The 26,129-nt window shown below is 46.3% G+C and overlaps 2 protein-coding genes across 8 annotated transcripts in view; one reads left to right on the forward strand and one right to left on the reverse strand.

Annotated features, from left to right (window-relative positions):
- The window catches only part of LOC119015196 (NACHT, LRR and PYD domains-containing protein 12-like), a 208,229-nt gene that overhangs the window by 44,748 nt on the left and 137,352 nt on the right, over window positions 1-26,129 (forward strand). The window lies entirely within an intron of this gene.
- Window positions 219-24,978, reverse strand: si:ch211-246m6.5 (von Willebrand factor D and EGF domain-containing protein). Of its 7 annotated transcripts, none has more exons than XM_037090948.1 (33): window positions 24,392-24,978; window positions 20,225-20,409; window positions 19,799-20,027; window positions 19,450-19,515; window positions 18,932-19,164; window positions 17,863-17,952; window positions 17,581-17,722; window positions 16,710-16,927; window positions 15,602-15,675; window positions 14,944-15,220; window positions 14,564-14,766; window positions 13,578-14,476; window positions 13,076-13,212; window positions 12,840-13,001; window positions 12,650-12,754; window positions 11,856-11,970; window positions 10,575-10,843; window positions 9,926-10,145; window positions 9,586-9,723; window positions 5,855-6,334; window positions 5,549-5,719; window positions 4,518-4,876; window positions 3,976-4,438; window positions 3,782-3,877; window positions 3,611-3,706; window positions 3,395-3,490; window positions 3,190-3,285; window positions 3,013-3,108; window positions 2,838-2,933; window positions 2,493-2,588; window positions 1,519-1,614; window positions 1,334-1,431; window positions 219-831 (listed from the first exon to the last, which is right to left on the reverse strand). In XM_037090948.1, exons 1-33 carry the CDS (start codon window positions 24,471-24,473, stop codon window positions 811-813), a joined length of 6,204 nt encoding a protein of 2,067 aa, XP_036946843.1. In that variant the 5' UTR covers window positions 24,474-24,978; the 3' UTR covers window positions 219-810. The 7 variants fall into 7 exon arrangements, 6 of the variants coding, with proteins under 6 accessions (XP_036946843.1, XP_036946842.1, XP_036946845.1 ...); XM_037090947.1 differs by having other exon boundaries at window positions 5,855-6,331; window positions 20,225-20,448; XM_037090950.1 differs by having other exon boundaries at window positions 3,976-4,366; window positions 20,225-20,448.

Genomic DNA, 26,129 nt, shown 5'->3' on the forward strand with positions numbered 1-26,129 from the left:
CCAGATGAATTATTCTTCAGTAAAAGTCTTGAAATATCTGATATTAAATGTACTCAAGCATCAAAGTAAATACACTCACAAAGGGATCAACAGGATCTGATATCCAGCATTTGCTTTTTAAATCTGATTGACGGGAACATTTTGAAGGATAACTTTCTCTTTCTGTTCATCCTTTAACACAATAAATTCAGACTTTTTGATTAACCAGCCAGTCGGAGGAACCTGAAGGCATCAGCACCTTAAACGGATCTTTATTAGTTTTCTTACAAAACAACCAATAAACAAGCTTTAATAAGAAATAACATCGATTACACGGTGATTAAGATATATACAGCAAGAAACATATACGACAATATAAAACAACCAAATAAATAAATACTCGTACGCAGGTTTTGGGATTCGATGAAACTCCGTCCGGCCTGAACGTGGAAGCTGCTCAGAAACGATCCTGATGGAGAAGTTTGGTCAAAAATAAGACGATGCATCTTCGTACTCCTCTTTGATAATGTTTTATCGTTAGCTTAGCTTAGCACAAAGACTGGAAGCAGGGGGAAACTGTTAGCGTACATTCCATTCATGCATTTCTCCAACTCTACCCAGCGACAGCTGCTGCAGCTTTTGTTGGATGGACGATAGAAAACATTTTCCTGCAGCTTCCGGTTGTTTTTTGCTACGTCAGGCTCTGAACTGGAGGCGCAGAGATGAAACACACCCTTGTTTTCTGTGCTGATGGCTCCGGATCACCTGAAGGTTTCTTGGTTGCTGACTGAGCTCCAGCCGTCTGGTGTTTGTCGGTTGTAACGTGGCGTCTCAGCCTCGAGCGACGGGAAGCTGGAGAAGAAAGAATATAAAGAGTTATGATGAGCGACAGATCAGAAAACACAACGTGATGTCGACCAGTCGGCTGATCCTGCTGATGCTCCTCAGTTTGAAGCATGTTTGCGCAGCTTCACTCGTTTTGCTTCGATTGCTGCAAACTCTCCGTCCACATGTTTTGGGCCCAGCTTTTGTCCGCTGCGCCTCGATACATCGTCATCATCTGATCATCTGTAACCCGTCAGCTCATGAGACTGGACGCATTTTCACGTGTTTCCAGTTTCTCCTCGTGTGCGAGTCTTCTGACCGACACATGTGGATCTCAGACCAGCTGGGAAACACGCAGCAGAGAAAATAACTGAAGAATAACTTTGTGCGTTCCCTCCAAAAGTCACATTTCACAACTTTTATCTCTGTTTTTTTAACATCCAAATTGGGGTGAAACCCTGACGAGTGGACAAACGAGGAGAGACACCTTCTTGCTTTAAACGAGCGCTCCATGATCAGTCGTTCTTACCCTTCGGGAGCAAAGAGAACCTGAGAATCCGTTCCGGCAGGCGCAGACGTTCGGTCGGACACATCGGCTGCCGTAGAGACACTTCTGTTCACAGAGAGCTGAGGAAACAAGCGATAACTCAGGAGAACTCAGCCAACAGAGCAAATTTCCACCAACCGTTTTGTGTATTTTGTTTGGATACTCACGGATCTGACACAACATGCCTTGCCACCCCGGAGCACAGTGGCAGGTGTTCGAACCAACACACTCGCCTCCATTTAGACACTTCTGCAGACAGCTGGCTGAGAGACAAGAGCAAGCGAGCCGGTGAGCGACAGCTGTCCACTGTTGAAGGAAAGCTTCAGCCTCAGATTATCTGCCGTTAATCCTCTCTTCCCTGGCGTCTGGGTGTCTTTTAGGTAACCGTTTCTTCAGCAGCGTCTCGCTGAGAAGTGCGAAGGTCAACCTCGTGAAACCCTGCAGACATTACAGCTGATGGTTTCCACATGGGAGACCGGAGAGGCCGGACGGAGTCACCCAGCCTGTTTCTGCCTCAGTTTGAGCTCTAATCTGACGTCCTCTGACTCAGTTTTTAGATTAAATCCATGTGGGGCTTCTGTCTCCACGCTTCACATCACCTCACTGACCGGCAGAGCTTATGTCAGCATCCCACTGAAGCAATGTAGCAACAGTTAACTTTACTTTGGTTAATATGTTAATTTGTGGTAAATAATGTAAAATTGACTCTAGCTCAGAAGCGGAGACAGAATAAAAGTAGAGGATGTTGAGATCCTGCTGCTGTTCCAGTTCTGTCTTCTGTCATAGTTTATTTTAATTGTGGCAGCAAAGTTTATTCAATAATTCTTCATTTGGCATTTCAGCAATCACCATCTTGCTTCGCTTGCTTTTGGAGCCAAAGGTGATCATATCTAGAAGAAGATGGTCTGAGAACCCGAGGACACATCGCCATGGTCGTGACTTTTTACAAGGTAGGCAAACAACTGAACATTTCAACTAAAGTTTGAGACCATAAACTCATGATAAAACTGTTTAGTGAGGGATTACTGAGGCAGGGAGGAAAGCAGAAGTTTTCAGGTGTTCACACTGACGCATCATCGGATCCAACAAGGTGTCCGTGAGGATGATGATTCGGTTCAGATTCTTGAATCGAGGCACTTACGTTTGTCACATCTCTTTCCTCGCCAACCCGACGGACAGTCGCAAACATCTGGACCGACACACCTGCCGCCGTTCATACACATGGGTTCACACACACCTGCAGGCAGAGAGGGAGGAATTGTATTTTCCAGTATGCTTATTATTGAAGAAGAGAAGGAGGATGAGGACGTGCGGAGAAGAAGAGAGTGAAGGATGAAGACGATGGACATCATGATGTTGAAGTAAAGAAGCTCAATGAAGATGTGAGAAAGCAGGAATCAAGAGGATGATGAGAACTGGAGGAGAGGGAATAAAACATCATGACTGAGGTAACAAATTCAAAGAAAATGAGACAAGAACGACTGACTTTTCTCGCAGCGCCTCCCGGTGTATCCCTGCAGACACGAGCAGACGTTGTTCCTCATGCACAGACCGCCGTTCTTACAGGGAGGACTGCAAACAGCTGGAGGACACGAGTAAGTCACTGAGTGCTTGAATGGATGTTTTACTCACTGATGGACGGATGTCTGACGTTACTTTACCGTTCTGACACTGGGAACCGTAGAAACCGTGAGGACACTCGCAGGTATTCTGCCGAACACACGAACCTCCATTCAGGCACACGGAGGAGCAGAGAGCTGGAGGAGACGAGAGTATCAGCACCCAGAAGTCACAAACACCAGAACACTCCTGAAAGATGAAGTCCAGACTGCACTCACCGGTCTCACAGGACGGTCCGGTCCAGCCCGGCAGACACAAGCACTCGTCTGGAGACGCACACTGGCCTCCGTTGTGACAGTGACGGCTACACACCACTGCAGTCAGCAACAAACAATATTGACCACGATCACGTTGAAAACAATCACATTTTCTTCCAGTGAATGTCGGAAAGAAAAAAAAAAAAAAGGTGAAGCATGAACTCACTCGTCTCACATCGAGGTCCGACAAACCCGTAAGGACAAGAACACGTCTGGAGTCCGACACAAGTGCCTCCGTTTTCACACGGTGACCTGCACAGAGCTGCAGAGACACATTTCAGTTAGTTCCACATTAAATATCGTTGACTTATCAGCCATTGTCGTCATTAAACACCCCGTATTTCTGAAGACTTCTGACTGGATCAACTGTTTTTAGCTTTACCTTCCTGGCAGGTTTCTCCATGAAAACCTTTGAGACACTGACAAACACCCGGAGCGATGCAAACGCCGCCGTTCATACAGTTTGGTTCACAGATTGCTAAGAAAGAAAATAAAAACAAATGAATTCACAGAAAGAGAATGAAAGAATTGATGAAGACATTTGTTTGTCTACCTGTCAGACAGTCGATTCCAGTGTATCCTGGTTTGCAGCGGCATGTGTTGGGCGCAGCACACTCCATGTTCCTGCCACATGTGTGTCTGCAGACGGCTTGAAAACAGACGTTTATACTGTTAAACCTGCTGGTATCATTAACAGAAGACCATGAGGAGGTTCAGACATGATAATAAGACATGTTAGTTCCTTACCTCGACATGCTCGTCCGTCTCCAGTGTATCCTACTGGACACCTCCCGCAGCGGTAGCCACCATCCATCGCTGGCTCACACAGGACACCAGGAAAACACGGCCGGTCGGCGCAGGTCGTCTCACGCGCCGTCGTTCTGTCCACCGGCTGGAGGGACGTGGTTCTTTGCAGCGGGCCGCTGCTGTAGACAGTCTTTCCAGGCGTTGTGAAGGTCAAAGCTGGGACTGCCTGTTCAGATCCAGACTCAGTCTCGTCGCCATCCGCAGAGAACTCTGACTCCGACAGCGAGTAGGACAGAGCGGTCAGGGCGGCTGTCAGAGGGAGGGCCGGTCTCGGACGGGTCCAGGGTTTGGACTGAGTGGATGCCAGGTGGCGAAGCTGTGGCTGCGTCGCCTGTTTGTCAGACGGAGTGGAGAGGTGAGGACTGGACGGTGTTACTCTGGAAGCTGACGCTCCTTCAGACTGCTGGGAGACAATCGCAGCGTGAAAGAAGGAAGATGTTTTGATGTCCAGCTGACACACAGAACGGAAACGGTGAACTCACCTTGTAGACCGTCACGTGGGGAACTGTGAGCTCTCTGGAGAACGTCGTGCTGGATCTGGCGTACGTCCTGAGGTTTACATTTTGGCGGGTGACGTAAGTATTTGCACTGATTGACGTTCTTGGAAAATCCCTGGACGCAGTGACGGCCTCTCTCCTCCCTGTGCCGCCTCCCCTGCCTGAGGCGGGAACCTGCTGTGGCGTACTGTCCCGGTTGGCTCTGGTGACGGACGGGGACAGGTGTTTGACGCCGTGCCTGGTGGGAAGGTTGGGCAGGTGCAGCTGGGAGACTTTGCTGCTGCTTCCGTGAGCGACTCGGCTGGTTTTAACGACCGTCTGCTGCTGAGGAAGGTGATTGGATGCTGAGGGAAGACAGGAGGTGACATCAGCGCTTTAGACAAATCGACCACGGCACATTTTATACTTCATAATGTTACTGGATCTGTTCTTTCTGGACTTGGGAAAGGAAAATAATGCCGTGTTGCCGAAGAAGAGCGTGTAACCAGACCTTAGATTAATGAAATCTGAAGAGAAAATTCACTAAATCAGTGAAGCACTTTAAATGATTCATGTCGAGTCTGCGTGACTCATCTGCATAAACACTTTGTCCCAGACAGACACGATCTACAGTAAAGGGATCAGAGTTGGAATGAAACCGTCTCCTCTGCGTCGTTAAGACCTCCCCTCTGCTTTCATGAGAAAATAACACTAAACAAACTCAGACACGACTTTGCGGCTGGGCAGTGAGTCAAAAAGCAAAGTACCAGTGGTGGTACTCTGGTTTCTAAGCACTGATTTATCAGCTGCAATAAATTCCATTCTCACCAAGAAAAACACATAAAAATAAAACAACACCAGGGAAACCATCATAACAACAAATTTGAGGATCTTTAAAGTAGCCCACAATGTTTTTGATCCCCAACAATCAAACATAAAAGTCTCTTTCGACAGTCAAGTTCTCTTCCGTAGATCTCCAGTTTTTAGACGGGCTTTAAAACAATGAAAGGTTTTGGAGGCTTTTCTTCCGTCCTTACCTGCTTTGGCGTTCTTCATGCAGACGCGTCCGTTGCCATACAGGCCAGGTGGGCAGCGTCCACAGACGTAACCCACATGTGGCGGCCTGCGGTTGATGCATTGAACCCCGGGGAAACAGGGTCTGCTGGCACATGTCGCCGAGACATTCACCGCCAAAGCCTGACCAGATCCTGAGAGACAGAGACTCTAATGACAACCACCGTCTGAAACTCAAGTCGCGTTACACTCAAGTATAATAGAGCTTGAAATCGGCTCATCAGCTGCACTACAACCCAGTAAAGGTTGGTTGGAAATGTTTTGCTTACCTGGAGCTGGTTTGCCGTCTCCTACAGTCTGGGTTACTGTGGATGTCTTGGCGATAGTGTCGCTGATTTTCGGTGGATCAGGCCTGACTTGGTCCCGTCTCACTCCTGAGATGTTCCTGAAAGCACCTGTGGATTGATCAGGTTTGATTCCATGGTTCAGTCTGAAAACATCGGTCTTTGCTTGGGAAACAATTGGTGTAACTGCTGCGATGCTGCTGTTAGTTTCCGTTGTGAAGATCACTGGGCTCTGGCTTATTCCTGGAATCCTCCTCGAAGTGGTGGTTTTAGGTCTTAATTGGATTGGATCGATCCTCAGAATCGGCTTCCCCACCTCAGCCCTCGTCTGCGGGGAACTACCACTTGAGGTCCTCCGGAAAGTGTCTGGCTTCATTTTGGGTGGCAGCAGCAGAACATCTGGTATCTTGTAGACGGTTGTACGAGCAGCAGATGTGGGAGCGATGGGGACTGGCCTGATGACTGCTGTAGGATCAAAGACACAGATTATTTTTTTCTATATATTTTGGACGAATTTATCTGATTCTTTTGCTTCCTACTGAATTTCTAGATCACCCACTCTGAAATAAACCGACTGCGAAGAGGCAAAGGTTGAAAGACCTGGAAGGTTCAGAAGGTTATTTTTTTATGAGACGGACGCCCAGCAAGAGACGAGACTTTGGAAGGAGTTTGTGTAAAGATCTCAGCGAGGCGTGATTACCACTCACAGCCAATCAACACATTTACAAGCTACGAGCGAAGCAGGAAACACTCAGTGATTCATGACGACAGACTGCAACCTGAATCTGATTTATCCTGCAGCCAACTGTGCATTTCTCACTCTGACTCTAATTCAACCGGAGCAGATTACATTATGAAACTTTTCCAGTTTCGACATCACGACTCTCATCTGTTCAGACTTTTTTTTAGAGCTGAAGTTACTCACGCCGGATTGATTTGTCAAGCATGAAGAGAGAGTTTTCTTCTTCTGATCCATCTGTAGATTTGTAGAGATTTGTTCTGTGTATTGCCATGTAATTACCACCATCTTCTGTTTTTACTGTGATCCTTTATTTACTGATTCTAATTCAGGTTTTCTTCTCTTGTCGTCGTCTCTTTTCTGTCTTCAGTTGGAGACGCTTGCTTGTGATTAAGAGCCGTTCTGGGAATAAATAAAGTCGTCTTGATCTCTCTGATCTCGACAGGGAACAGCAGGGAAAAGACCACAAGAGAAGAGGAAAACCCACAGCTTGCTTTGCATCCAGAGCATTTAAGACTTAAGGACTTGGCGGTGTGACCCCCCGGTGCAGCTCCTGTTGGCCCCTGACACACAAAGTTGTGTATCTTTTGCGCTGAACTGAAAGAGGAGGTCAGACAAGTCAAACCAAATTCCCTTTGAGCCAGAAGATCAGAGGACTGATGAACAAGCAGCTAAACAAAGCGGATGAGGAAATCCAAGGATCTGCCTCGTGAGTATCCTTTTACAAAGTCCCATGAGAATGACAAACATTTTATAACTGACAGTAATTTAAGTTATGTGCTTCTCTCTGAGCCAATTCTTCCATTAGGGATAATAATGTCTTGAGGCAGACAACTTGATTTGATTTTCAGCGGCTGAGTTGCCAGCTGACATTCTTTGTTTACTCGCAGGACAAAAACAATGGAATTGTGAGAAAGTCTCAACTCTGCTGATGTAGGACGTCCTCATGTGAACACAAACACTGAGGATGACTCGCAAAATTCAGCCAAGGTTTGTTTTAAATCCACTGATTAGGAACTTAAAATAGACCTGCTCGACTCAAAATGAATTCTGTGAAGTGAGTCGAGATCTGAAAGCTTTTGACAAATGGCCCAAAGAGGGAATAAATTCACAGATCTGTCTCTTTATCCAGATCACACCGACGGTTAATGAGGTCTATTCAGGTTCTGTGTAATCCTGCTGACCAACCAACCCATAATCTGACCGACCAACCCATAATCTGACCAACCAACCCATAATCTAACCAACCAACCCATAATCTAACCAACCAACCCATAATCTAACCAACCAACCCATAATCTAACCAACCAACCTATAATCTGACCAACCAACCCATAATCTGACCAACCAACCCATAATCTAACCAACCAGCCCATAATCTAACCAACCAACCCATAATCTAACCAACCAACCCATAATCTAACCAACCAACCCATAATCTAACCAACCAACCCATAATCTGACCAACCAACCTATAATCTGACCAACCAACCCATAATCTGACCAACCAACCCATAATCTAACCAACCAACCCATAATCTAACCAACCAACCCATAATCTAACCAACCAACCCATAATCTGACCAACCAACCTATAATCTGACCAACCAACCCATAATCTAACCAACCAACCTATAATCTGACCAACCAACCAACCACAAACAGCCCTGAGAGAGTCTGTAATTTATTCAGCCTTTCCTTCAGCTTCTGTCAGACTCTTCACAGTCAACACAGGATCTGCCACTTTCATGAATCTCAGGCGTTTCAGTTTTACAACTATTACTGTCGTGTTTACTGTGAGGATTTTATATCACATACACAACTGAACCATTAAGCTCGGCAGGAAGCGTGTTTTCCTCCCACGGCGTCGGTGTTTTCAGAGCATTAACTCCAGTTAGCGTTCGCCGCTGCACACATGAGCTCATGGAGGGAAGCAGTGGTATCAGCTGCCATCAGCCATCTGGTTTCCATTCAGCACAAGCAGCACATCCCTGCTGAGCGATCCTTAGAGACGCTTGACCGCGATGAACAAATTCACCTTCACATTCTGGGCAGTTAGCTGATGCTCTGATCCAAACAGATCGACTCGGTAATCTTCAAATGTTTTTGGAGTTGCAGGGAAATAATCAGAGAGAACATTGGAGCCAACATCTCAACCTGCAACAGATGATCATGTACGATGGTCGATGTTTTTTATTACGTGAGAGCTAAGAAGTCACAATTTCAAAGAACAGCAGGATCTGATAAACTCGTGGCTGTTAATGAGATCCAGGTTTGGGGATAAGGAGCCATGTCATCATGTTCAGGTAGTCTTCAATGTGCTCAGTGTATTTTAAACAGGAATTTCAATTATTATTCAAGTCTTATGTTATTTTATGTCAAATCAACAAAGAAAGAAAGAAAACACAACAACAACCCAGCAAATTAATTTCTGTATCAGACCAGAAAAAAATAAGTGGCAATTTCAATAGTTTCTAGAATAATAATGATTTATTTATTACAATTTATAAATCTTAATGTCCTTTGTTCAAGTGAAAGTCTATAAATGTACTTTTGATTGAAATCTGGATCAAATATCTCGCTTTTTTTAACAAGACATAATATGAAGTTTTGTGATTTTACAGTGTAATTTTACTGAAACTGTTTATATTTGATCTTCTCAGAAACCTGTGGAGGGTTAAAGAAGTTATCATTTGATCCGCATGATGTAGCGATCAGGCTGTTTTATGATCTTTGGCTTTCAGATCTCACGACTGGACGCCAGATTTAACAAACCTGTGACTGGATATCTGTAGAGCATGTGCACAAGTCCAAGCTTTGTAGGAATTTAAGGTATTTAGGTTTTTGGTTTTCTCTGCACAGTGACTTCTGGGAGGTATGATACTGTCTGATCAACACAACTGCTCTGGTTTTACATCATGAAGTGGCATCTTAGTCTCAGCAGCTGTGAGGCACACACACCTGTGCTCATGCTCACCTGTACATGCCGTCCCATTTCCCATCATGCCTTTAGGGCACGGGCCGCAGCCGTAAGAGCCAAAGCTGTTGAAGCACTGGACTCCCTGGAAGCACGGCTTTCTCTCACACTCGTTGATATCTTCCAGGCACGTTATACCTGCCAACAACACGCACACAGGAAACGGTTTCTGCGATCGTAAAGCATAACTGAGATGGATCCGCTACACCTGGAAACATGTGAGGCCAGATGATCCGGACACAGGTAAACTGAATCTTCTCCTTGTGAGTTTTCTATATCAAGAGCTGTATTCTCTGTGAGTTGCAGCAGATGGATTTGAAGGACTGTTGTTAAATCTTACCTCTCAGCCCCGCAGGACACTCGCACCTGTACCCGCTGGCCGTGTTGATGCACCTTCCGACTGAGCACGGAGCCGACAGACACTCGTCCACGTCCTCGTCGCAGAAGTCGCCCTGCTTCCCCTCAGGACAGACACACAGGTACTTCCCACTGCCAGCAGGGAAGTTGACGTCGGTGACACATGAACCTCCATGCTGACACCCACATGGCACCACATCGATCTGTATCACAGATGGAAGAGCGAGACGCTGCTGAGCAGGTATATATAGATATTTAACACATTCAAATTAACAGATATATAATTCATAAGCTCCTGCTGGTGACAGTGTTTAGCCACCAACATATGCAAGCAGCACTTAAATTCACACCACATTTCCCATAAATCCTTGGGCTTCCTGCACCGTTCCCTGTGATCGGTGTGAGAGCAGAGGAAAGGTGCGGCGGTCAGGTGGAGATAAAGTTCTGCAGGTCCAGTTTGGCTGCTGTTCACTGAGTAAGTTACTGCTGTTTTTACTGACTGCTGTTCACTGAATAGATTAGTGCGGTTCACCGGTTCAATTACTGTTGCTCACAGGATTTAATTTCCCTCACAGGAACCTAATTGGCTGTAAAAGAAAACTTTCAGTCCGTCTGCTCTCCTTCCACTCTACCTCCACGGTGACGGCGCTCTGGGCGTTGCACTCGTCCGACAGCATGAAGCGGAAGGAGCGTCTCGAGTGTCGTCCCTCCTCAGGGAGCGATGGGACCCTCCAGATGAGGAGGCCTGCAGGGGAGAGGACGGCCTCCTCTGGGCCCTCCTCCAGCTGGAAGAGGAGTGCTGAACCCTCCGGGTCTGATGCGGCAAACTGGAAGACGAAGTTCTCCCCGGCAAACGTCCGCAGGTCGCTCTGCGGCCGGTGGAAGGCCGGCGGCTCGTTGACTGAAGAGAGGAAAGTACCAGTGAATTAATACCAAGAGCTCTGCAGAGGAACAACACTCGCTCATGTTCTCCCCACCTTCTTATTTACTTGTTCATCTGAAACTACACGTCTTTGTGTTTTGGTGACAGACTCGACTTCCTGTCCTGACATAAACTCTTTACAGGTTGGTAAAAAAACAGGCCTCCAGGCTGGAAGAATCATTGTAGACACACTCGTCCGTGGCTCATGTTCCAGCTCGTCTGTCCGAGCGGAGCTCTCAGCTGCCATTTCAACAGGATCATGTAGCATCCACTACTGACATCACAGATGTTTAATCGGAAGAAAGTAATGATAATCCCAGGAAACACCTGCTCAGCATGATAGTCATATGTTAAGTTACCCACAAGAGAACACTTGCTGATTAAGAGGATTATTATGATTACTGAATTCCGAACCTAACTGTCGAGAAATAAGTAAAAAGTCTGGCGTTGTGCTGAGATATTCCAACATAAATCCACCAGGCTTGTTACAACTGACTGGTGGTTTCTTGAGTGTAAGTAAAGATGACTGTCGTTCTGTGTAGCTGTGCTAGTCAACCGTGTGATCGACCCCCTCTGCTCTCTCTCACAGTGGTTAAGCGACGGGTCAGGGCATGCTGGGAAACTTAAACATCCGCTCCTTTGATCTGCTGATGGTGACAAACAGGACCACAGTTGGACAGCCACCACACCAACAGGCCGTTTCCACTGTGAGGTAAACACCGTTTCAACTGTGCTTCATCACAAACACCTCCGATTAGTTAACAAAAGAGAAAGAACCAAACCGATGCTAGCAGCAGCAGATTAAGGTCTTGATCTCATATCAGCCAAAGACAATAAGAAAATATCTGTAGATTAAAGATACACAGACAGAGTGCAGGACACACTGTCAGTTTAAAGCACAGGCCAGGTTACCTCATTATTTTGAAGATGTTCGTGTCTTGAGAAAAGCTTTTCTTCCCGTAGGAGGAGAAACGTAACGAGTTGTTTGTACCTTGGTTGACAGACCAGATGAATCTGGAGGTGTCCGGGTCACAGAGCAGGCAGGGGCTGCTGGGATTGGAGTCTCCCTCTGTGAAACACATCCCGTCGATGTTACACGTCCTCTCCTGGCAACCGGAGACACAACAAAGACGACAAGGTTTGTTTGTGTGCTCGTATTTACAGTGTTGTTGACATGTCGAAGCAGCTTTCCAGCCGTATCAAACACATTGTTTTTCCCTCAGCGTGGTTCTCTGGGGGTGTCAGGTACGTTTCAGGAAATCAGCTTTAAATACACCGTCTGCTCCGTGTCTGCAGAAGTTAATTCAATTAACTAGCCCGACTCTGGCAGACACACGCAAATGTGTTCAGTTATTTGTAAGGTTACATGTTGTTCCGTCTCCAGTCCCATAAAAATCTGTTCCAGTAACAACAAACTCCCTCTGTACCTTTTTTTTCTCTGCCAGCTGTCGACTCTGGATTAGTCATCCGACAGCTACACGTTGTTCAGAGCGTAGATTGCAGCTCTAACAGAGAATATAAAACGTTTCCCCACACTTTTCCACTAAACACCCACTGAATCACATCACAAAGAAACAAAGAAAAAACTGTCTCTGTCTGACTCATCAAACAACAGTTTGTTGGTTTCTTCTTACCATGACGAGGATCTTTTCCTCCCCCAACCGCAAACTTTTAATCACTTAAAGATGAAGTATGTGATAATAATAAAAATAGGCAGAAATGTATTTGTCTTCCTCCTAGAGATCTACAAAAACACTCTGATGGGTCATTTTATTGGTGAGTTACCTTTAACTTACAGAGTCCTGAGCGCGACGCCTCGCAGACCTGGCAAACGCCATCGTAGATGGTCAGCACCTTGGCTTGGCTGTACTGGGAGCCATCGTTAGTTACCTGGAACAGGAGCGAGCTGACACTGAAGAACACTTCAAGAAAATGGAGATAAACAAGATCAAACACTGAAAGACTGTTTAGAGACCTTGATCTCCCAGCGTGCATACGGTTTGTCGTCCATCATGAAGTCTTCTGTGTTGACGGCGGTGTTGCTGAGGGAGGGAACAGCACAGTCCAGAGCCTTCGAGCTGAGGAAGGTGGCTTTAGTTCTCTGTTTCTCCCCTGGAACCCAAACTCCGTTCATGAACTGTGGAGGCAGATCATCACAGTTCAGAGACAATATTTGAAGATAAACACAGCTGTATTTTTGACTTTCCTCACCTTCAGTCTGGTGGCGTAGCAGCTGAGGTCGGAGGAGTCGATGAAGCCGAGGCCGAAGACTCGAATGCTGCGACAGTTGAAGGCTCGAATGTCGCACAGTCCACCGTTCTCCAAGTCTGTTATCTCGACTGGCTGGCCTGTTGGGTGACGGATATTCATGAGCACATTACAAGCTGATCAAAAGAAAAACGCTCCACATTCAAGAATGATTGATGAGTTCACGGACCAAGTTAGAAGGAGAAAACATCAGCAGCTCTCGTTCGCTGCACAACTGTTGGTGTTAATCTGTGTTGATGGGCTTCTGAATTTTACTCCATGAACCTTGTCGAGATGAATTTATAGCTTAATTCTGTATTCACCTCAGGGAAGCATAGATGCACCATACTGAGGATGATTATGTAGTCGTACACTGTGTTAAGACAGGGTGGTTTGAGCTCAGTAAAATCATTTAATGATCTGCTGAAGCCATTAACGACGGGAACATCAGTCTCCGGATACTCACTGATGGCCAGGCTGCAGTCGTAGAAGCTGTAGCTGGGATAGCACTGGCAGCCCCACTCTGTGCACTCTCCATTCCCGTTGCAGAAGTTGGGACAGCGCAGCGCTGTCACCACCTCCCTGGATGCTCCCTGCTGCCCACCCACCTCCAGCGCTCTCTGGGTCCGGTTTTCCAACAGCCTCCTCTCACACTCGTTCTCCAGGTACGGCAGCAGCGCCTCCTCCCAGCCCAGGTCGTCTTTGAGCTGAAGGTCCAAAATGCAGAGATCCACCGCCTCGTCCAGGCGGCGTCCCAGCAGCCCTCGACACACTGCACCAACGGTGGAGTTGGCCAGAGCTATCTGGCAGACCTCCAGAGCTTTGGCCGAGGTGAGGCCACTTGGCGTGGGCCACTGAGGTTGCACCTCCGGACGGGCTTCCGCCAAATGATCCTCGGGGAAGAAGTAGGCAAGGCTCTCCAGATCGGCCTGGCTGAGGCTCTGAGCAGCAAAGACGGGCTGGAATTCAAACAACGTCTGTCTCTTTGTCCTGTCAACAGACAGCAGAAGATCCTCCTGGAACTCACCGTCCAGTTCACTGTTTTTATTGTTCTCGCTGTGGAGCTGAAGGTGCCTCCTCTCCAGAGGATGACTGTTAAAGTCAGACATATCCAGGATGCTTTCCTCTGTCTCTGGACTCTTGATGTATTCCACTGTTGTATCCATGAAGGGGAACACGGATGTGTAATCCACATTATTGTATGCTATGCAGTCGGAGTGAGCGGAAGGATTGTAAGAGTCCCTCAACCCTCTGCCGCTGTGATGAGAAGTGCTGTATCCTTTCTGGCACTGACAGAAAGGCCTCCTGAACTCCTCCGCCGTCCCAGGAGGTGTCTTGTCAAATAAACTCTCACCTGGAGCTATCCTAACACACACCGAAAGGAGCAAAGAATCAAGAATCTGTCACGCATTTAAAGTGAAACAAACAGACTAGCTGCTGCTGTGGACTGACCTCCAGGCCTCTATGAAGCGGTGCAGGTCATCGGGTGCGAAGGAGACTCCGTCAGAGCCGAGGAAGTCGTTGTTTCCATTGCGGTCGAAAGTGCCGCAGAGGCCTTGTGTGTGGCTGAAGTCAACGCTGGGCGCACGGACGGACAAACTCATCCCCCAATCGCCAACATCCGCCCTAACAAAGGCCCCGGAGGGAAAGATCAACTACAAGAGGAGAGTCACAATCCAGCAGCTGGTTAACACAAAACTCCTGATGCAGATTCTTTGCATTCTTCATCAAATGTCCTTCCAAGATGCCTCATGCAAGTATGATTCATGCAAACGACTTATAAAGATTTTTCAAACAAATCTCCACCAGTGTCAAAATGTTGGGATACCTACGGTGACCTTCTTCCCCTGGTGGGACTCCAGAACTCTGACCCGACTGCCCTCCCTGTCACCTGCGTTCTTCAGGGTAAGCTGCGGCCTGGTTTCCTGCGGCTGACCGTCGCACATGTCGAAAACAGCAACGTCGTTTCCCTCTCGCACCGCAACACCACAGTTGCAGGCGACGGCGTAGTGTCGGCTGCCGCAGTCCCACTGCCGAGAGTGGACCTCGAAGTCCCGGACCAGGCTCCGGTAAAGGACGAAGGTGCCCGTCTGGTGGTTTTCATACCGCCTGTTGACAGACGGATATCAAAAAATATTTTAAAAAAGAAAAAATCATTTGATGTCTGATCAGGCTTTGCACAAATCTATGGGGACTGTTGGTGTTTGGTGGAGGTATGCACTCTACTGAACGCCGTTCTAGTGTTTAAAGAAGTATTTGAAAATGTAAATGACAGTTGTCAGGAATAGAAAACCAATTTAATGATCTTCAGAAATCCAGATATGATAGTTTGGTTCAATGTTACAGACGTCAGTGTGGAAAAATTACTTAAACTGAGAATTAAACTGAATCATTGACGTGGAGAATCGTGACGCTTCTGTGTTTTAATGCCGAACTGAAGCTCAAACTAACATCGGGCCTCTGCTGGGAACCGATGAGGAGGTGTATTACCTGCCGTCCAGGGTGATCACATGTGGGTCAGTCAGAGAGTAGCAGATGGAAGTGGGAACGTCCTGGACTGTGACCTGAGGGCCAGAAGTCAGCAGAGCAAAGATTAGGAGGCTCCACCCGTCGACCCTCCGACCTTTGGCTTTGATGTTTTCACCAAACACAGATGGGAAAACTCGTCTGCAGGAGACACGATGTCTGGAGGGCTGACATCATGTATTACGTAACGTAATAGCTTGTATGGATGCAAGTAATGACTACACTGAGCAGCTCTCATGTCAGAGCCACACAAACCTGAACCCTCCCCTTCATTTTAAAGAGCTCTGTGTACATGTCAACAGGCATCAGAGAAACCTTCAATCACAGCCATCTGCGTAATACTCTCTGATTATAGATGTTTACATAATTACATCGCTTTTACTTCAAACTTCATTTATTGTTTTTAACCTTCTTAACTTATCCATGAAAACTTTCCAGGACCATATCTGATGCAGTTTGCATGTCAAAGGACCTTGACATCAAGGATCCATGACACCAAATTACTTTTAAAACACCCAAAAGAATCTCTAGCACCACAAAGACCTCTTTTACTTCCAGATGAAATTATACAGTGAGTTCCTAAAGCTTCTGCAGTTTCTCCAAAACTATGAAAGAGGATTCAAGGTCCATCAAATTCTCTCTTTGTAGTTCTCATCAAAGACAACTGGAAGCCCCTCAAGGATGACAGGAATCTCCTGGAGGACTCGCTGATCCACTGTGGGCCACAAAACCTGGACAAGGATCCCTTTGAGATCTGGTGAAACCCTCAAGATCAACTCAAACTTTTTCACACACCCTTGAAAGCTCTCAAGTATCTCTTTGGCTTCAATTTGGATGTTGAAATCTCTTTAAGGTGTCGTGAATCTCCATCAAAGACAACTTGAAGACCATCTAGGATGTGGGAATCTCTTTAAAACCTGCACCAGGATCCCTTAAAGATCCCTAGAACACCCTCAAGAATAACTTGAACTTCTTGATTAACTCGAGATTTAAAGTAAAATATGATCATCACAAATTAAAATCAGATCAATCAATCACTCCTTATTAATCCTTGAACATCTGAAGAACTCACTTTCAGGGACGTTGGGATGTAGTTTCTCCAGAGTCTTGGTGCGCTGTGTCCCGGCAAAACACCGATCAGACTCGGCCGGTTCCCGTCTCGTGTGAAATCGGTGACGGCTGTGACAAAAAACGCCGCCCGGCCGCAGCTGCCGTCACCGCAGGCACGAGGCTGCAGCTCCACCTGGCAGGCGGACAGCGCCACGTTAGAGGCCTCGTGTCCAAGACTGTCTGTGGACGTCAACACAGGACCACGTTAGTGTTAACGGACGAGGAGCAGCTGCCTGCACAACTGTAATAATGTCTCTCTGAGCGGCTTTGATGTGATGCACAGGGCGAGTCGGAGCAGAGAAGACCAGCCAAAGAGTTTCCTGCACGAAACAGGAGTCTTCTCTGATCTCGCTGCACGCGATGACATTTGGATTTCTCAGGGATGATAAAATGATCTTAAGACGTCTCAATTTTCAGTTTCTCTAATTTGTGTTTTGAACATCATTGTCCAGTGATGATGCAGATGAAACATCATTTTACCGAACAAGTTGTTTTTTTTTCTCAGACTCTGAGACAGAAATCTTTACTTACATACACCAAACCTGTCCAGTCTTATTCCTACCTGTATCCTGAAGGTTTCACTGGGGGCTTTGTTCATAAATCAACCACAGCTTGATTTGTAGAACATTTATACCTAAAAACATTGTTAAAATTGATTTTTGGCCATTGACAGTCTGATTTATTGAGTGATAAAAAGATATTTCCAAGGTTTCTGTTAGTTAAAAACCCTAATCCACTCAGTTGAAGATTAACACGACGGTCAATGTGTTTCAACCGTCCCATCATGATAAGAGAAGACGAGGTTGATGACTGCTGTTTCCTGCAGGTCTGACCTGGGTCGTGGACGCTCAGAGCCAGAGCGACTCCACACCGGTGGCCCTGGTCGGGGTGGTAGCAGGGGACGGGCACCGTGCTGTGGACGGTCACCTGGTGCTGCTCACCGTTCTCGGCTATGTGGAGCGAGTCCGGAGAAAACTGAAGAAGAAGAGACTTTGGTGAGTTTGGTGAGCAGGAAGGAAAGTTGATTAAAGCCATTTTCTTGTTTCTAAAGTGGGAAACTTTTACACAATTAGAAAATAAAAACCCACAAAACAAAACACAACAGGAACGTTCACCTTCAGTCCAGCGTAGAAACTCTCGCTCTCTTTCGGAGGAGATCTGCTGTGGCTGGAGTTGACTCTGAAAGTCGACACGCTGCAGGAGAACTGTAAGAAAAACATCACTTAATCTTTAAAATTACATACGTGTATGAGAAGTGAAAGATAAAGGTGTGATGCAGTCTTTAAAACACAATCTCTAGTTGGGGTTTTTTGAAGCTTTGCTAAACCCAACATGGCCGATTTCTGATTCTAACTCCAACTGACGGAGACTCTGAAATTGCGCTTGTTAGTCCTGAGAAAGACTAACGATGTCCGACAGACGCTGAGTTTGTGATTCATCCAAACATGCAGCTCACAGCGCAGCGCCAACATTTGTCTCACTCTCACGGTTAGAAACACGAAGACGACCTCCGACCCGACTCAGCTGCCACATCAACACGTGTTACCGACGGCCGTCTGCAACGCGTTCCAGACGCGGCGAATGCAACCGCGGTGTCCAAATATGGCAGCGCAGTGGTCCGCAGCTGTGGCGCGGTGACTTCACCTCAGGTTCAAAAAGCATCACGTTAAAAAATCTAATTACTTAATGTTTCCTGGCAACTGACGAGCACCAGCGTCTTCAGTTCTGCTTGTTATTGGTCAGCACAAGATTCTCCAATCCGAATCCTCCTTCTTAGAGCAATTTATACATTACATTAAACCCCAAATCTGTGCAATCAAAATGAAACAGGTAACTCCACTGTGCTGAGCTGTTGAGAAAACTTTGTAAAACAACAACTTTATTGTGTGTATTTGCATCAGTGAATGTGAAAACAGCATCACTAGAATTGACTGTGCAGGTTTGATTTGAATGGAGAGTCTGAAAGCAGAAGCATGTGCAGCGAGTCTTTCCCAACCTGCAGCTGGTTTAACTTCCCCGCCCTCCTCTTGCTTTCTGTTAACGGGACACGACACATGTTACCTCTCTGAGTCTGAACGCAGCCAAAAAGAGGTCAGCTTGATCCAACGCTGCCTGCTGGAGGGGTCGAACCCTCCACATGTGCTCCCTGAAACTTTCTGCACTCTCAGGTCTGGCAGGAATTACCGTCTCTCCGAGCCTGAAGTGAAGACCGTCCATCTCCACCAGAGAGAAGGGCTTCAGCGTGGATTCCTGCTTGATCTCGGCCTTCATGCTGTGGCCGATGTGTCTGGCCCAAACCACCTGGAAGCCCAGCGTCTGGCTCCACGGCGGCGGGATGAAGGAGCACCTCAGGTGGACGCTTTGGCCGATGAGCTCCGGCGTGATCACTGGTCGGGACGGCAGGGACGGGACGGCAGCTGAAGACACAGACGGGGAGTAAAGAGGTGATCTTAAACAATCGATTAAATGGAGTCAGGGAGGCTGTGATGGACATCTTACACTTCTTCACTGCGACAACAACTGAGGAAACTACATCTGCTGAATCACAACAAGCTGGAAAGAATTCAGCAAAAGATCGATTGTACAGCGCTGATATTTGCAGATCTTTGAAGGGAAGTTAAGAACAGAAACGATGATGATAATGGACAGCCCTGATAATGGATCACTTCTCCACATGCAGGACGAGCGTCAGGAAGTCTCACCTTTGCACCGCCCGTTGACTTCCACCTCGCCTGGCGGACAGAGTCTGGGTCCCAAATCTGCAGCAGCTGAAACATGAAATTTACCCGACTTAGTCTCAAAACTAAAAAAAAACTGAAGTTAGGTTAGATAACTTCCAAACTGGGCTCTTTAAAGGAACTAAAACAACTTTGACCAACAGGAAATGAGGGTTCATTTATCGGATTTTCCCAATAAAAAGAACGCGTATTATATTTACGTGCTTCCTGATATCAGAACTGTTTGTCATGTGTCTGGATCTGAAGTCTTTGAGTTAAAAAGGTCAGTATATCTTCCAGACTTGACTTCAGCTGAGACGAGCATCACGTTCACCTTTAGCGCAGTATCCCATGCACCCCTGCGTGGGCTGCAGGTAGTAGACCAGGAAGTCGCCGCAGTGCCGCACGGTGACGGGGATCCTGAAGAGGCAGCAGTCCTTGGCGCTGCCGTGGAAGAACTGCCAGGTGGCGCAGGCCGAGAGCTGGCGGACCTCGCCGGGCCGCGGCAGGGAGGCGTCCTTCAGCGAGAGCCACACCGGAGCCTGAGTACCACAGCGGTTCATCTGCAGGAGGGGTTGATAGAAACAGTCATTACCTGCAGCGAGGGAGTTATTACACCGTCCACCTGGACCGAAGCTGCTCGTTAAACCAACCTGCTGCATGCGGGATGATTGCACTCGCAGACCATGAGATTTTTTGGCAAAAGTCTGGAGACGCGGAGATAAACGGGAGAGAGTTTTCTGGCCGAACTCTGACTCACCTCAACGCAGGTGGTCGGCATCTCCGCCGGCTTGTTGTTGATCCAGAACCTGTACCAGCCCGGCGACAGCGAGTGGTCGCAGATCAGGTCCTGGATGGCCGTGTTCTGGATCTCCGTGGAGTCGAAGTCCACGCTGCGATAGGGACTACGCAGAGTCCGGTGGCCTCCTGGGTAACACTCTGGAGCTGAGAGGACGAGAGGGACGACATTCAGCAGATGTTTCTCTGTTAAAGTACAAAAAAAAAGTGAAAAAGGGAAGAATGGATTGTTCCAGACTGAGAAACAGACACTAAGTGTTAAAAAAGAAAACTTTTTTGGAAGCTCGCCTTTAATGAAATATCAATCTCTTCCTCTCTTTTCCTCTTTTTGAGTTCCAGATGTGTCAGTTTAATGAAGAGGAAATGAAAACTCAAGACTCTCAGGCCGCGATCAGATGAGCGAGTTTACCCCCGAGTCATGTTTTTATCTTTGACGGAGTCCGGCTGTTCGGTTCTGACAGACCAAACAAAAGCAGCTCAGGCCGTCATGGGAAACGTCTGAGTCTCTGTCAGCGCTGTGGGGAAAAGGATTCTCTAAACTGGAGCGTGAAAGTTTATTGTTGGTCTTGATAACAGCAGTTTAAACAATCTTAGTCTTAATTTTATCTTTGGCCGGATGATATATGGGTAGAGATCGTAAATTATACCTCAACGTAAACATCTATTGAAGCGTCCACGAGACGCCAGAGGAGATAATAAGTGAAGTATTTTATCAAACGGAGGTTCATCGTCGCTCTGCTGGACTTATTGTGTCGATTTAAACCTGAACTCATCAGCTGATGATGATCTGCTGCAGGACCAAAGTTCATATCTGTTCTAACAGCAACAAATAAAAGAAACTGACCACTGAGCAGAAAATGAAACCACGGCGCTGCGAGCGATCATGTCATTAACATTTAACAAGTTTTCATTGTTGTTTGTTACACAACACTGTCATCATCAGACAGGCTGCTGAAGAGCGACGGGCAGAAGATCAGACGAGGTGACAAAATGATGCTGATGATGCTGTTTGAACTGCCGGAGGCGTTGAGGAGGTGAGCCGGAGGGATGGTTTCACCCCCGCAGGTTATCTAAATGACTAAGAATAACAGACATTCCTGCGAGCCTCTCGCCTCTCCTGAAGCCGATGGCGCGTGACAGCTGGAGGCTGAAACCGACCGGGGGAGTCGTTTGAAGCAGAACGTGTAGTTTTCCACTCAAAAGCTGCAAACCTGTGAAGTGAAATGGGTCGAAGTCGTCAACAGAAGCCAAACAACGAGAACAAGCTGTTCTTTCACTTCCAGCTCCCTTCGTGCTGTTTGAGTTTGATTGTGGCGGCTGAGTAAAGCCACATCAGGGAGGACAAACATTCTGGGTATTTAGGACGTCTCCAGCCTTGAATGGACGGGGCGAAGTTACTGCCAGTGATCCCGAACCTAAACAACGTCCTACAGGCTCGTCTTCACGTCGACAGGCCTTTGAAAGCAAACGCTTTTGTTTATACGTCGTCTGGAAGCTCCGCTGACAACACTGGAGGTCACAGGTTGTTCAAACAGACAGTTTTTCCAGGCAGGAGGACAATCGGTGAGACTTTGGCTGCTGGCTAAACTGCTCCAATTGGCGGCTTAATGAGTTTACAGAGCTGACGGGGAGGGGGTGAGCTAATGAAGCGCCCCCCCGGGCGGGAGGAGATCCCACTGGGAGGGATTGAGGCCCCTCAGCTGCCCAGATGTGCAGGAACTCTGCAGGGAATCTCCAAGTTATCAGGAAATAAAACACGTAAGAAAGAGCGTTGTGTTAACATGACTCTGGTTACAGACTCATTAGCAACAATAAATAAGTTTTTTGTGGTAGAGAACAAACGATCGTCTGCGTCTAAATCACCAAATACAAGTTTAGTCCAGAGTTTCTTTATTGACAAGTGAAAAATCAGCTTTCATACTGAACAAACTCTCAAATAAACGTCTGCGCGAGAGGAAACAGAAGCACATTCACGACTAAATAAAAGACGAGGACACGTGAGAATCAATTAACTGAAAGAGTTCACAAGCAGAGACGCTTCCACCCCTGAAATATCTCATCAGCAGACGGATCGCCGTGAAATCGTCTGCAGAGATTTACGTTCCCCAGAGGACGAACACTCGACCCGTGTGTCTGTAACCTCGACAAGTCAGAATTTTCCCTTTCACACTCAGAGTGTCTCCGGAGCGTCTGGCCTCATCGTCGATCGTATCAACAAAACAACTGGATTCTGTCCCGTTTGTTTAGTCGGAGAGCCGAACGAACTGCCAGATATTTGAGGAAACAACACCGAGATCCAGAAATGTAACATCTGAATCTTTGAACCAAAACAGTTTTGAGTTTTGTGTGACGCTGCGTCTCCTCCAGTCACTGGAGTTGAGTTTGTTCTGGTTCCTGGTATTCTGGCTGCCGACCCACAGCGCTTCTTTTTTACGACGGGCTGCCTTAAAGTTTTACGACGGCGAGCTTTGATGTGTCGTTGGACGTCCTGGAGACAAAGATATGAGCGGGAGGGACGACAGGGTGGCATGTTGGACTTTAGTTCCACTCCAGCAGAAGAAACTCTGAGGAAACTGAATATCTTTGCTTGTGGAAGAGACGAGACATCTGAGGACGTCGTCTTGGGACATTTTTCACCCGTTTCTGACATTTTACCGACCCAAACAACTATCGATTTCTTCTTGTGTCAGATATTTACATTTCTTAAAATCATAAAATCACCACTTTTTTCTTCTAGTTTGAATCTGCAGGTCAGTTTTCAGTCCCAGCTCGTCGAACACTGAAGCCTTTGGATTGTATTACAGGTTGGCTGCCGTAACACAAGCTGATAACTTTTCTTAACTAAGACACAAACTGTCCTTCAACACTTCCCGACTGATCAGGAGGTGAAAGAATCAGCTGATACAAACACATTTTTTACTGTGAGCTCCAACATGTGGTCACCAAAACAAACATGTGTGACAGATGCAGAATATTTTACAGTTTAACTCTAAACTTCATCGTCTGAAAGTCAAATTCCTTCATTATAACCTCTGATGTGACCGTCCAAACTTCAATACAGTAACTTTAAAAATATCAACATTTTAGAAAAACAAAGACGAACTGAATAAACATTTTAGATTTTTATCAGCAGGTATAAATAAGATTCAATATAAGACAATGAGGAGCAACTTCTTTCTTGGCTTGTAGCAGAGAACAGCAGACAGACTGGACTTCATGTTAAATATCTCACTTTATTATTCATAATCAATACGTGTTCGTGTTAATAACACTCGTGAACAGAAAGTGTTGGTTCACTGGTTCCTCTGATCTTATCTTTTAAATAACTGTCGTCAAAAAAACACATTTCTTCAGAGATTCATGACGTTTCTGTGTATTTATAACAATGAAATCTTAATTTAATGATTTAACAACTGAAGTAAGAAGAACTCGAGACAAGCTTAACTTTAATTTACGTCTGCACAAATAATCTAAATATCATCGAAGAGCCTTTATCACTTTTACTTGTATAAATAAATAAGTGGAATCTGTGTGTGAACTTCTGACAGACTCTGCAGATTTTCTCCTCCTCTGGTTCTGAAGCAGCAGTTCAGTGACTTCAGGTTTAAGGAGTTTTATTCACTGCAAAAACCTGCCGAGATTTTACTGAGGGAGCCTCTGAACATCAAACAGCTCAGATCTGATGCATTTGTCACACATGTCTGATCAGCTCAGAGACACAACATGAAGTGTGTCATGTTGTGTTGTGTGTCACCACAACTCAGTGTTGTTGTCTTGTTTCAATTAAAGCGTTTCATCATCTGTATCTTCAGTCATCTGTAGCTGAGTTCAGTTCACATCCAGAACTCCAGGAGAGATAATTACTGATTTATAACGAGCTGATGCGTCAGTTAAGGAACTTTCAGAGCAACTCAGCGTTTAAATCAGCAGCTGGCAGATTCAGCAGGTCCAGTTAACATCTGCTGGGCTTCACGGGCCAAAACCCGCAAATCTGCTGCTTTATATTCAACGAATTAATTATTAAAAAACCGTGTTATTTATCCTGAAAGCCTCTAATCATGAGCTGGTGTTGTGTCCTGCTCGCCAGCTGCAGGATGTTGGGCTGCGCACAAGGTTTTAATCCACTTACCATTTTGCGCAAACGCTCCAAACTGCACGACCCAAATCAAGGCGATGCGTAAAAACCCAGAACCAAACGCGCAGCGGTCCATGTCTGCGGCTCCTCCGGGGCTGAAGAGATGCAGCAGGTCGGCTTCAGTCGTCGGGTCCCATTGAGAGTTCGGTGGGAAAGTGGCGCAAACTGTTTGTAATCATCGGAACGAGGCTGAGACGAGCTGAGAGAGCGCAGCGCGTCAGAGGAGGAGGAGGAGTCTCTGCCTGGAGGTGGGTCCTCCCGAGCCAGAACCATCAGAACCACGTGGGTTCAGATCGATAATGATCCCGATCTGAGCTGCAGCTGCAAACAAACAAGAGCCTGAGAATCCACAGACCCAAACTCCTCCAGAACCAGTGGACCGGCACACCTCCAAACCTGCTCCAGAATCAGACTCTCACGCCGGACTCGAACCCACAGCTGAGACATCAGTGCAGCTGACTTCTCACGCAGCATGACAGCAGCTGTGCAGGAAGTCCGGTCCGGTCCGGTCCGGTCCAGTCAGGCTTTATGATGGAGGAACATGAGAGGAGTTCTGAACAGTGGAGGACAGGCTGCATTCAAGATCATCACATGTTTCTATTTAATGTTTTTAAAACTATTTCTTCATTTTCATAGATTTATTTATTTATTTGTTTATTTATTTACCAGTTTGATCAACTAAAGACTGAATTAAATAATTAGCATGTCATTAGCATGTTAGCTTTTTTGTTATTGTGAAAAAATAAATGTGTTAAAGACAGCAGCACGTTTCTTTAACACGTATTTTCTTTAAACTATATTAAAAAAATAAGTTGTCAGGAGTTTTATGTCTCAAACAAACTCTGTATGCTGACGATGTTTCTATGAGCTGATCGAACTCGTGTACATTTAATTCATCCAACTCATCATTTAAAGTCGAAAGTCTTCAGGTTAAAAGATGTTTATAAGTTCAGAAGTGTCTGAAAATGTAAAAATAACCTATAAACTTTAAGTTTAATCATCGTGAAACAAATAAAACTTCTATGATTATCTTATACTGCCTTTTAATACAGTGTTATAAGAGCAATTAGTAGATAAACTAACATTACAAAATAACATAAAATAAGATAACTTTAAACGATACATGTTGTAAAAACCAACCTGCTCACCTTAGACGTGACCTTCAGGGAAACTCAGTAAGAAACGTCCTCTAGGTCAAGCGGATCGACCTTTGACCTCGTCGCCTCTGAGTTCACAGTTTACAGCCGAACGAGAGACGAGTTGTTTTTCCCCCAAAACAAACGTGGAGCATTTTAGAAGAATCTGCAGGAGCAGGAGGCGAAAACCACAAATGAGCTCGTTGCAGCGTCTCTAAGATAAGCTGACATAATCAAAGACATCAGGACGTCAGATATCCGAGCCGTGTTTGAACACAACACGTGAAGGAAACATGTTTTAATGACTGTTTTAAAGAAAATAACGCCGGTGCTCTGAAATACAAACGAGGCAGACGTGTTAAAAACAGCTCGTGTTTTTTCTTTTTTACAGTGCAGCAACAATATGGCTGCAAGATGTTTGTGGCGTTCGCTGACATGCTTCTTGTATGTTCCTCCCTTGTTTTTCTCACAGTAAAGAAAAGGATGTGTGACATCTGGAAGCGCTCAGGAGGCCGGACTCAAACTTCCCCCCGTGTCGTTTCTCAGGGCACAAACATCAAAGCGGGCGGCAGATAATGTGTCCTGATCAGAGACGA

This window comes from Acanthopagrus latus, chromosome 24 (assembly GCF_904848185.1).
Source record: "Acanthopagrus latus isolate v.2019 chromosome 24, fAcaLat1.1, whole genome shotgun sequence".
Lineage (NCBI taxonomy): Eukaryota > Metazoa > Chordata > Actinopteri > Spariformes > Sparidae > Acanthopagrus > Acanthopagrus latus.

Excerpts from the sequence above, each read along its gene's own strand:
- si:ch211-246m6.5 (XM_037090945.1), bottom strand. The coding sequence starts at position 24,473 with ATGGACCGCTGCGCGTTTGGTTCTGGGTTTTTACGCATCGCCTTGATT. Across the intron at positions 13,213-13,577 it reads CGACTGCAGCCTGGCCATCA|GCCAGCCAGTCGAGATAACA; the intron begins GTGAGTATCCGG and ends GTCACCCAACAG. Across the intron at positions 3,286-3,394 it reads CGGACCTCGATGTGAGACGA|TGGTGTGTAGCCGTCACTGT; the intron begins GTGAGTTCATGC and ends TGCTGACTGCAG.